Here is a 12,557-nt window from a genome sequence, read left to right on the forward strand (position 1 = left end):
CATTGTGGCACTCTCTCCAACGAAAGTTTAACAAACTTAGCATAATATTTGTTTATTTTTGCGCGTCGAAAGTATTCCGTCTTTAAAATATGAACTAATTAGTGACCGTTTTCTAAACTCTAAAGTATACTGATTCACCTTTTGTCAACCTAATTTAGTTAATGCCAAGTTTTTAATCTTAACTTTTGAGTCAACGCTCCCCACAACTTGACAAACGCCATTATATCAAGCAGTGTACTTTTTTCTCTGTGCTCAATGCTTTACGACCCTCTCTGAACTCTGAATCTTAATAAATGTTTGCATCTAACCCGAACCCGGTACAACATTTAAAAATTTTCGTGTGGCCCGCAGTTAAAAATAATTGCCCACCCCTGCTATAGAGTATAGAATATAGACGGACCAATGTATGGGATGAAATCAAACAACCGATATGACTTTTTCAATATAATACATAGTAATTATTTGTTCGTGTGCGGAGGCTTTTCAGCAGAAAAAAGAGCGATTTGAAGTGAATGAACTTTTAAACTAATCAGAATTATATTTTCGGTGACTTTCGCTACTATTGGGGAATCCCCGGCATTTATTTCAAGATGTTTACTTTTTTCGTGTCCTTGGGGTGCTTTTTGACTTTGATTATTAAAAACGAAGTTATTGTGTTTAAAAGCAGTTTTTAGGTCCTACAAGCCAATTTATCCTTTATTTTTGTCATATTGCTAATTAAGCAAAGATTTTGACGCTGATCTAAATCCTCCCACAGTTATTAAATTACCTGGTTCAATTATTGATATTTCATACTATTGCATAACCCTCCCTAACTCATTCGCTAACCTGCACCAAAATAATGTGCATTGTGATAGGACTCTAGACCAGTGCCAAGATTTTTGTAGCTTTTTTCTTCTCTTACCGGTAAGACCGGGTTATGTTGGGTAACACTCATTTACGGAATGATGAATGGTCGGAACGCTCACAGTATTATTATTAAATATAATAACACTTGACCTACCTTCACCCAAACGCTAACCCCCACCCTAACCCAAATATTGTGAGTTGCTTTAATAATTGTTTTAACGGGGTAACACTTAAATTAGTGAGCATTCCGAGTTCCGACCATTCATCATTCCGAAAATTAGTATTACCGGTTATGTTATATAATAATAGAACAAGACCCAATCAAAGACTAAACTTGCAAGGTCTCCACTCCAAATAATGTTAGCAACAGAATCAGGCCTATAAAACATTTTACCTAGCCTTAAGCCCCACTCCTAAGTACATCACTAACTCCCCTGATAATTTTAACCCTAACCCCACATATTACCCACCAGTTACCCCTAACAGGGTCGACTGGAAAAGTTTCCCGCCCCTGGTATAAAGGATAATTCCTAAATGTTAATCTTTCTTCTTTTTACATTTTTTCATTCAGGATGAGTTGCACAAAACATGTCTTGTTTAAATGTTTGGTTAATAACAACTTAAATTTCACTTTGAACTGTGCAAACTCTTTTGCTTTCAAGCAACCAATTTTCTGCTCGCATGGCAAATTTTTACCTCACACATGCCATAAGAGATTCTTTCGTACATCACTGTCGCTATGTATGCCGTCAAAACGTGCAAAAGTCAAAATTGAAAGTAAACCCTCTTTTAAAGACGAAGTCGTCCAAAATGATTTGAGATTCCTCCATAAAGAAATAAACCAGGTACTGTAATGTGATAACAATTTACATGTATTTGTATGCTTTAAAAAAATTATTTTATGGGTTTCAAAAAATCATAGTGTGCTTATGTGGATTCTTACTTATCTGTCAATATAGAGGGTTTATTTAAAAAAAAATATTATAATATGTAAGCTTCAATTTATGAAACTTTTTCCGGTGCCACTTTTTACCAAAAACTTTAATGTGCTATTAGTTTAGTGTAATTAACAGTGTTTTGATGACTAAAGTCAATGGCTTGACTTGAGTCATTGTTTCAAATAACTTTGGTTGAAATTAAGTGTTTTCATTGTTTTTTTTAATAAAATTGTGTTTATAGTCCACATAAAACAATTAACTTGCTAGTTGGTATTTTATAGTTCTGCTATTGCCAATAATCATACAAGTTTATGTATTTTAAAAGTTTAATGTTGATTTTTTTTTCAAAAACTTGACATGACCTGTAGTTAACTTGCTCTAATAATGACTTGCCTTGAAGTATTTTAAAAATACTTAACTGGGACTTGAATTGTTTTACAAATGACTTGACTAACACTTGAGTCATTTCAAAATGACTTATTTACAACACTGATCACAAAACCTGATGACTTTTTTGATTGATCAGTCAACAGATTCTCATGGGTTGTTAAACTTGGAGCTAGCCAACATCAAAATATCCGCACAAAATTATAACAGCAAGATTAACATATTTGTGTTAATTTAAAAAAGAAAAATATTCCCCAAAGCTAAGAATGGTCGATGTTTTGCAAATTAAAACAAAGAATTAAAATTTTTAAAAATGTATTGTGTGGTTCATTTACAGATCCTTTATACAAATACGGCAAACCTGAACAGAATGTGCAACTACTACTTTGATGGGGAAGGAAAAAGTTTTCGACCGAAAGTTGTTTTTCTTATTTCTCGCGCTTACAATATTCACATTCACGACAAAAGGTGATAAATTAGAATGGGCTTTTAGTAGTAAATTTTGCCTAAAATTAACTTATACATATATCTCCCTAAAAACAAAATATTGTCTGGTATTATCTGTGAACTAACATATCGTTTTATGTTTAGATCAGACCACTGTACATTTTGTCTTAAATTTTACGTTTTTTTTTTCAAACTGAACATTTTGTCTAAAATTTTACGTTTTTCTTCAAAAAAGGGCATGTCTGTATTGGTCATACCTAGTACTATAGTAATTATTTTTGTATCTCATTCATAACAGCTTTGTCAGTGAAAATCAAAGAAAAGTTGCTTTGATTGCTGAAATGATCCACGTCGGGAGTTTAATTCACGATGACGTCGTCGACTTTTCTGACGTTCGACGAGGAAAGATGTCAGTTAATTCCTTATGCGGTGACAGAAATGTAATTTTACTCATAGACTTGCCAATCTTATTTTAAAGTACTGTGTAATTGTCAATTGCCGACTTTTTCACAAGGGTGCTTAAAATCTTCTGCTAAATATGACATCACTAAATACCCACCAAAAGTATAAATTGGTATGTGGAGTAAGACATATTTTACTTTTGGTATTTAATACTGTGATATTTTTTTCAAAGAAGGTTTATTGCTCATGGGCGTAGAAGTGAAGTAGAATGAAAAAACGAAAAACATACACGGTTATTAGGGTTGCAATTACCATTCCAACGTAAACCAATAATTACTGCACCTCAGGGGCGCTAGCGAAATACCAATGCGTGCTTCAGGTTTGCATGCTACACTGCTGCAGGGCAGTAGACTCTTAGAGTCCGACAACAACAAAAACAGGAAATTAGTAGAATGGTCAAACTCCATGACAAATACTTTCATTGCTCCATAAATGCGATTCAAAATGTGATTCAAAATGTGATTGCATTGTAGGGAATGCTCTGGTCCAATCGGTTTTGTTTTGTAAATATTCAGATTCATAACCCAAACTTTGGTTTATTTGCTAGGCGGGAATTTTGCTGAATTACTAGTGGCTAATTGTCAAAGTCCCAAATATGACCATCAAACAAAATATACAGTATTTTACAGGAATTATTTAGGGGGACTGGGCACCCTTAGTTTCTGCTAAAAAAAATGGCGTCTGTTGTAATTGTAATCATGGTATTAGCAGTAAAAGCAATTTTATATTAAAGTAGGGTATATAACCTGTCAAGTGTTCTTATACCTTTTGATTGGTTCGTTAACCATCTTTCTTTGCTTTCTTGCAGGCTGTCATGACAGGAAATTATGTTGTGTCAAATGCCTCATGCCTAATGTCAACCATATGCAGACCAGACGTGACTGTTACTATATCGCAGATCATTGAAGATATTGTAAGAGGTAAAAGTCATTTTTAAACAAACTCATTTAGATTTAGACTTTTTTTTTCAAGCGAGAAGTACTTATAATATGCTTATTGTATAGTACTTATGATATGTAAGCCGTAATCGTTGGTCAAAAAGCAGCTTCAGGCGGGCTAGATTTCAGTTATAAAAACACATTTGTGTGTTCATGTTTCATTGGATGCTTATTGTATTGTGCAATTCCTGTAGTATGTAGCAATCACAATCCTAAATACACAATTTAACCATATGTAGTACACTATAAAAGCACCTACACTTGCTCCACAGTAAGTTTACTCTTCGTGGTAGTTACTGTATTTATAGCAAAATAACTAGCATGCTTTGATTGTTTCTACACTTTAAATACAATTACCATTAGATTTCTATTTTTTTCCTGTGGCATTAAAAACCCACTATTGCTTCTAAGCTAGGATCATTTTGTGTAAAACTCTGAACAAATGCATTTTGTATTATGAAAAAGTAAAACTGTATTGCAGTTTCAGTAAAGAAGATGCCAATCCTTCACTAATGTTTTTTATGAACTATGCTTCTATTTTTAAAGGCGAGTTTATGCAACAAGACAATTTGAGCACCTTCGACCACTACCTGAAGAAAACTTACAAGAAAACCGCAAGTCTGCTGGCAAATTGCTGCAAAGCTGTGAGTTTTTCGATTCCTACTTCTCTAGCAACACAAACTAACTAACGACCAAACGTTTTTAACCAGGGCTGGGGAGCTACAGTAAAATAACTTCGGTTTCGGCTAGAGATCGACCGATATCTCTTTTTTTGACTGATACCGATACCTGATGTTTTACAATTTTGTCAACCAATACCCGATACCGATAACCAGGGTTTTGTTTAAGGTTTGGTTTGGGTGACCGCTAAGTAGTTTTGAGAGACCGCAAGTGTTTCATTTAAATACCAAAAAGTTGCAAGTCAAAAATTTGGGAAACCGCTGGAGAAATTTGGGGGACCGTTTCGGTCCAAAACACCTTAAAAAAAAACTGCCGATAACGATTTTTTTATAAACCTGGAAAATGTTTGAAACTTGAATTAATTGAAAATAAAATTTAAATAACGTTTTAGTTTATATTCCTATATTAATTATTAAACTACAATTTTGCATAATGCCTTGACATGATGCTGAAACCCAAATTTTTTTGACAAAAAAATGGGTAAGTTGTTTGTTGTACAGGAAAAATTATATTATATTTTCATTTTAAAATATCAGCAAAAGTATCGGCCTACATTTACCGATACCGATATATCGGTAGAAGCCAAATATCGGCCGATATTATTGGCAAACCAATATATCGGTCTATCTCTAGTTTCGGCTACACTAAAACACATATTTAATAGCTTCGGGTCCAGCTGCGGAACCAACAAATATATATCCAATGCTCAAGCTCCAGAGCCATTAAACCAGGGTTCTTAAACTTTTTTTACCGCGGACCCCTAATTTTTTTTAGCTCCGCATGGACCACGTTAGGCAAGGAATTATGAGGAGTGACGTCCAAAATTGACGTCCCAATACAATTAGACCTCAGAAAGCTGCTGATTTCGGTCCAAGAAATGTGAAAGAGAAATAAAGTCTAAATACACTCAGTTCAAAACCGTTTTATTTTTCATTAAACTGTTTTCTTTGAAAAATTAGTTACATCTCATTATGCACTAACATTCCAATTGGGCCTTCATGGACCCCCTAAAACTAGTTCACAGACCCCCAAGGGGTTCATGGACCCCAGTTTAAGAACCCCTGCATTAAACACATAACCAATGGCTCGAAGCCACCAAACACATTAAATGACTTCATTAGTAGTATTTTTTTCTGTTGCTTCAGAACAGGATATTTCAGTTGCTTCAGAACAGGATAATACAAGTTGTAGTTGTCTCACTAAACTTTTTTCTAGTTTTTTTTAGCATTTAAAATTCTTCCGAGCTAGGGCTGATAAAAATTTCAAACTTAAGCTCTCAAAGTTTAAAAATAGCTCCACTCCCGGCTCCCCAAGCTTATTCAGACAAATTAGATAATTATTCTGTTGTGCATATTACTGCGTATTTGACTTTATTCTGTTGTTGGTTTTTTGACGTCACAAAACAAGTAGAAGAAACTTACTGGTTGTGGGGCGCGTTGACCCAAAAGTTACGATCAAAATACGAAAAATTCATACAAAATTCCTTGCTATGTGTTTTTGGCTTTTTAAAGCTTTAAGTTACTGATGCGTTACGGTACAGCGGCCATATTACAAATAGGATACAAATCGGACATGGCATTAACTAACTTTAACAAAATATGAATCGGTATATTTCAGAGTTTAGAAAACGGTCGGTATTTCGCTCATATTTCAAAGACGGAATACTTTCGAAGCGCTAAAAATATATAAGTCTTTCGATGCGTAAAAAATATAAGTATTTAGGCTAAGGTTGTTCAACTTTCGTTGGAGAGAGTGCCACAGTGCAGAGAACGCTATTTTGTCTGTAAAGTTGCCGAAAATTTACGAGAAAGACAGAAAAGAAAACAATTCCCGTTTTAGCATTTAAAACAGGCTAAAAATCGAATTTGGCGATTATATGACTATGATCCGTCCCTGGAAAGAGTGTTTACGACATAACAAAATGTCGACACTCGTCCTTATTTTCACTTAGCCTATGTATTTTAAGGAAAATAAGCCGCGGGCCGGATTAAACAGCTTGGCGGGCCGAATCCGGCCCGCGGGTCGTATGTTGCCCTGGTCTGTCCTATACCCTCAACCTACAGTTTCAGGCGTTATTTGGGCCATTTAGACCTATTCAGACAAATTAGATACTATACAAACAAATTAGATATTATTCTGTTATAGATATTACTGCGTATTTGACTTTATTGTGTTGTTGGTCTTAATACTATGACATTTATATATATATATACATTATTCTGCTCTAGATATTGTTGCCTAGTATAGGTCTTATTGTGTGTTCCCTATAATAGCAATAGGAAAATATTTTTTTTAATAACCGCAGGCCGTCCAATTGTCCTCCGAAAGTGACAAAGACATCGAGGCTGCCTACCAATTCGGCCGAAACATCGGAATAGCTTTCCAGCTGATCGACGACCTGCTCGATTTTGTTGCTTCGTCCGATGCACTTGGAAAACCGGCTGCCGTCGATATGAAACTTGGACTTGCGACAGCGCCCGTGCTTTTTGCAAGCGAAACGGTATTTTATTTAGTCTATTACAGGGGTTCTTAAACTGGGGTCCATGGACCCCTTGGACTTGGTGGTATGTGAACTAGATTTAAGGGCTTCATGAAGCCCTAATTAAAATATTAGTTTATGTTTGAAAAGTAATCATTTTTTCAAAGAAAATTGTCAAAAAAATAAAACGTTTTGCACTAAATGAATATTTTGACCGGTCATGTTCAAATGGCGGATCGCGATCCGGTTCCGGATCTTTTCAACGTTTTGTGCGGATCTTCCAATGTAGTCTTGAAAAAATAAAATACTTACTGTTTGACTATTTTAACTATACGTAAGTGCGAAAAATTCGCGCGGATGCTATTTCTACGTCCAACTTGTTTACGTTTTAATGCTGTCTTTTCAACTAGATCAGCGCTTCGTTGCCGTTAACGGAAAACGTATTCAAAAATATTGGTCATATATTTTTTAACATTTTTTTATTTTCGGCAATGTAATAAAGATTAAAAGAAATTCAAAAGAAATGCTGGTATACCTAAAAAAAAGTCGCGCTCGCTTCGCTTGCCACGTGCGCCCTCACTTAGAAAGCTTAACAAAATCTAAACAAGATTAACTATCAAAGTTATCGCGTTTCTTCAAAGTAGTTTTATTGCACTTTTCATTAATACTATGGATGACGACGTTTGGACTCGAATTTTAAACCAAACAAACGCCTTTTTGCGGTTTGCGCCAACACTTTACTGCCTCCTTAAATGTAATTAAACACGCTTTTAAGTGAAAAAAAGATCCGAGATCCGCCTGATTAAAAGTTGTTCTAACATTTTGTGCGCCCACAAAATCCTTTCTGAGTTAAGTGTTGGCCCGCGACTAGAAAAAGGTTGCCGACCCCTGGTCTAAACCAACTCACCATTTTTCTCACTGAAACAATCTTGCTGCTGTAGCACACTTCACTTTTGACTTTTACAAAGGTATCAATATGTTTTAGGGTGCATTTACATAAATAAAGCACCATAAAAATTAAAGCGTGTCCAATATGTTTACGATTCGCATTTGGTGGATCATCATGTTGTCAGGTTTGGCTGTGGTGGATCATGGCAGAAATCATTTGAACACCCCTGATTTAGACTATTGCACTTTCACATTTTTCGGACCAGAAACAGCAGATTTTTGAAGTATATTTATATTGTGACATTAATGTATGACGTCATCTCTCCAATTCCTTGCCTAAACTGGTCCACACAAAACAAAAATATTTTTTAGGGGTCTGCGGTAAAAAAAGTTTAAGAACCCCTGGCCTATTAGGAATAAATTACTATATGTCTCAATATTATGGTAATATCAAATCGGAGCCGATACCCAATGCCAAATGGTAGGATCAGTTCGGCACTAAAGAGAGCTATCGGTGCCAATCTGATTATTTTGTGCATTACGGCGAAGAGATATTTAGTTTCAAATGCATATTTCTAAAAAAAATTAACAGAAAGCAAATTTTGGCCTGACGCCCTGAAAATCATCACAACTGCATTTTGATAAATTTTGTATTTTATACCATAGTAATGACATTTCAGGAACCAGGATGTATACCAATAAAAGAGCTTCTGCCCTGATTCCATTTTAAAGTAGTTAAGTGCAATGCATCAAGAAAAGTAGTAATATACTAGTTATTTTTATATTTTGGTTTTGGTTGGCATCGTTCTTTGTGTAGTGACGTTTTTCTTTTTCGTGTTACCGTAAATATTTAAAACAAATGGCTCTTAAAACTAAGATTAGAAAGCCCTTGCTTAAGTGTAAAGTTTGACTTGTCCTTTTAAAAGTGACACATTTCAAAATTAAATGTTATTAGAAAACAATGTTTCTCTATCTAAGACCATACAGAAGTCGATGTCACTTTGAACGTTTCGATTAACTCTTTATTCCCTTTCAACAAATATCTAAATAACATTTTCAACCAAAAAAATAACTCATTTCGATGTTGCAAATGAAAAAGAGTTATTCGAAACGTTTAAAATGATACCTTCTTCTACATGGACTTTGATAATCTTTCTGCGCTTAACTTAATTATGATTTCTCAGTGCCTTTTTCGGTAGTATTTGATTGCAATTCTTTTTTCTCCAGCATTCGCAATTACAAGATATGATCCTTCGGCGGTTTAGAAGAAATGGAGATGTTGAACAGGCCTTAAAGTTGGTTGCAAACGTAAGTACTCTAGTAGTTTTAAACTACACCAGGTTCCATCCAACTTTTTTCATAAAAGTTCTAAGGCCGTGGTTCTCAACCTTTTTTCTTTCGTGGCCCATTTTTGTTGCACAAAAATTCTGTGGCCCAATATTTTTTTATAAAAGAACAAATTATAAACAACGTTTAGAACAAAAAAGAGCGGTTAATATATAAAAACAGGTTATTTATTCAACCGTGCATTATGAGATACTTGCTGCTGAACAATAAATTTACATTCCTTTTCAATTCCTCCCCCAAGCCATTATTCCTGTAAAACACTTGGTTTAAAAGTTTTTTGTTTTTTTTTATGTTTTGCTTTTGAAGTGCGACTCCAAACAGTTGTTGGTCAATAGTTGTAAAAGTTGCGTCAAAATACGATAATTAATCATTAAAATATGCCCTATAGTACCGTAAGCCATCGCAGACCAACCGAATCTGTCGGTCAATGACGCAAGCAAGGCAGGATAGAAAAACAACTAGCCTGTGGTGAGGTTCGAACTCACGACCTCGGTCATATCGGGACCGTCGCTCTACCAACTGAGCTACACATGCTCAGAGAGGAGCAAGTCGATAAACAACCATACACCAATGCTTGCTACATTCTGTTAGTAATTGAAGGGGATCTATACTAGTAGTCCAGTGTTGTAAACAAGTCATTTTGAAATAACTTAAGTCCCAGTCAAGTCATTTGAAAAATAACTTAAGTCCAAGTCAAGTATTTTGCGAAAATAACAAGTCAAGTCCAAGTCCAAGTTATCGGTTGCGCAAGTCAAGTCCAAGTCAAGTCATTATGAGAGCAAGTCAATTTCAAGTCATGTCATTGACATAAAAGTAAATTGTTGAACTACTGAAATTGGTAAAATTGTCCGATCATAAGCAACAATTTAACTAAAAAACTAACACAAATACAGCACTTAAAGTGTTTAATGTGCAAAACTTAAAATAAATTTTAATGAAAAACACCCAATTTAATCCCAAGTTATTTGAATGACTTAAGTCCAAGTCAAGTCATTTGTCCAAAAGACTTAAGTCAAGTCAAGTCATTTTGGTCAAAAGACTTCAGTCAAGTCAAGTCATTTGAAAACAGTGACTTAAGTCATTACAACACTGACTAGTACCATATAATCAAAATGAAAGATACACAAGTATATCTGTTCAATAACTGTGATCTAGCCCTTCTTAAAGCCGTTCTTTTTCGTTGGCAAAAATCGTTGGTAAAAAAGCTTCAGAACGGCTGAACTAAAATCTTTGAACACAAATTTGTGTGTATCTTTCATTGAATGTAAAATATGCCTTCTTACATTTTCTTCAATTTGTAGAGTGGAGCCATTGAAGAAACGAGGCTGTTGGCTCAAAACTATTGCGAAGATGCAATTCGATGCTTGGATCACCTAAAACCGTCGCCTGAAAAGACTGCTTTGATAAAAGCGACAGATGTTGTTTTAACAAGGACGAAATGAATAACACTGTTTAGACTTTTTTTCCGAATTTGTTCAACATTGAAAAATACCTCGTTTCACGGATGCCATAAACTAGGGGTTCTTAAACATTTTCTTATAACAAGACCCTAAATGAAAATTTTGGTTTGCGTGGACTAGGGAGTTTTCAGAGATGAGTGATGACGTCATTATTCAAGTAGACTTAAGAAACCGGCTGTACTTCTAAAATTAAACCTAAATGGAGACTTAATACGCTCAAGGAGCGCTCTTTTTATCATTTCTTTTCTTTAAAAAAAATCATTCGATTTTAAATTATACACTGAGATTCCAATAATCCTTCTTGGATCCCCAAAACTAGCCCACGTACCCACAAGAGGGGCCATGTGACCCAGTTTAAGAACCCCTTGATCTAAACGTTTTAAGTATGAAAATATTACCAGTCAGCATTTGCTTTTTGGATTTTTAACCTCGCTAGTTTTAAATAGTTTCCTTAAATTATTAAAGTGTTCAGTGCCTTGCTCAAAAACGAAAACTCGTTGCTTCTGCGGAAAAGGTTATCATTTAGGTACAAATCTCTTGTATGGCAGTTTTGTCATTACGCCTGTACTTGCACGTTGCTTAGGCATAAAAACTTTTACGAGATTATTTTCTCTGAACGGTTCCTCTCTGTACTAGAACGTATTTTGATTCGTGCAAATGTTTTAGACAAATTTGAGCTGTATGCAAGTGTTGTTTTGTCGCATAACATGCTCTTGCCTGTATTCGTAGGCATATTTATTAAAATAAATAAAGACTATTGGAGATATTATATAAACTGTAATGTGTTTTGTTCGCCTAATGCTGCTAGAGTGTACTTATATCTGGTATTTTCAATTATGAATGCACCTGAGATCTGTCTTAAAAATTGCTAAAATAACAAAGTGGTGGTATTTTGTGTTAGATAAAGACCATCTCTGAACACCAGTGTTGTAATGACTTAATTTTTTACTTTACTCAAGTGCACTTAATTGCTTGTTTTTCTAAATGAATTGACTTGACTTAAGTCCTTTAAATAAATGACTTGACTTGGACTTTCATTTTGTCAAATAACTTGGGATTAAATTTAGATTGAAGTCTTTTTCATTAAAATGCATCTCATGTTTTGCACATTAAGCACTTTTATTGCGTTTATGTGATTTTATTTAGTTAAAGTGTTGCTTGTAATCGGACAAGTTTACCAATTTTAAAAATTTTACAGTTTACATTTATGTCTATGACGTGACTTGAAATTGACTTGCTCTCCTAATGACTTGGGCAACCGATGTCTTGGACTGGGACTTGACTTGTTATTTTTGCAAAATACTCGACATGGACTTGAGTCATTTTTCAGATTACTTGACTAATACATAGGCATTTTGCTGCCCAGCGTCGAATGTACATAGTTTCACAATGTAACAGGCCATTTCTCCAGCAAAATAACCAGATATTCGAAACGGTTTAGTTTGCTATTATATGGCCTTTGATATTCATTGTTAAACATGTATGAAGAGATATTCGAAACTTTTAAAATGCAACCTACTTTTGCATGGCGTTTGATATTCTTACAACGTTTAACTATTTTAGATTTCAAATAATAAAGAATCATAAGCAGTTTGCTGCCTTGCGAAAATCGTTTTAAAGCTGAACAGGCCACTTTTTACCAGCAAAATTAACAAGATATTCGAAACGGTTTTATTCCTAT

The 12,557-nt window shown here is 34.6% G+C and overlaps 1 protein-coding gene and 1 non-coding gene across 2 annotated transcripts; one reads left to right on the forward strand and one right to left on the reverse strand.

Moving 5' to 3' along the window:
• The first annotated feature begins 1,424 nt into the window (after nucleotides 1-1,424).
• LOC146141530 (all trans-polyprenyl-diphosphate synthase PDSS1-like) lies at nucleotides 1,425-11,633 on the forward strand. Its single transcript, XM_083389832.1, has 8 exons — nucleotides 1,425-1,694; nucleotides 2,512-2,642; nucleotides 2,920-3,061; nucleotides 3,892-4,003; nucleotides 4,568-4,665; nucleotides 7,008-7,202; nucleotides 9,297-9,377; nucleotides 10,718-11,633. Exons 1-8 carry the CDS (start codon nucleotides 1,593-1,595, stop codon nucleotides 10,856-10,858), a joined length of 1,002 nt encoding a protein of 333 aa, XP_083245958.1. The 5' UTR covers nucleotides 1,425-1,592; the 3' UTR covers nucleotides 10,859-11,633.
• Trnai-gau (transfer RNA isoleucine (anticodon GAU)) lies at nucleotides 9,877-9,950 on the reverse strand. Its single transcript has one exon. It is a non-coding gene; the product is annotated as a tRNA-Ile (tRNA).
• Nucleotides 11,634-12,557: the final 924 nt, after the last annotated feature.

The sequence above is a fragment of the Ascidiella aspersa genome, chromosome 5 (genome assembly GCF_963924565.1).
Source record: "Ascidiella aspersa chromosome 5, kaAscAspe10.2, whole genome shotgun sequence".
Taxonomy (NCBI): Eukaryota; Metazoa; Chordata; class Ascidiacea; order Phlebobranchia; family Ascidiidae; genus Ascidiella; species Ascidiella aspersa.

Coding starts and splice junctions, on each gene's coding strand:
- LOC146141530 (XM_083389832.1), top strand. CDS start 1,593: ATGCCGTCAAAACGTGCAAAAGTCAAAATTGAAAGTAAACCCTCTTTT. Junction 4,666..7,007: donor TGGCAAATTGCTGCAAAGCT/GTGAGTTTTTCG, acceptor TAATAACCGCAG/GCCGTCCAATTGTCCTCCGA. Junction 9,378..10,717: donor CCTTAAAGTTGGTTGCAAAC/GTAAGTACTCTA, acceptor TTCAATTTGTAG/AGTGGAGCCATTGAAGAAAC.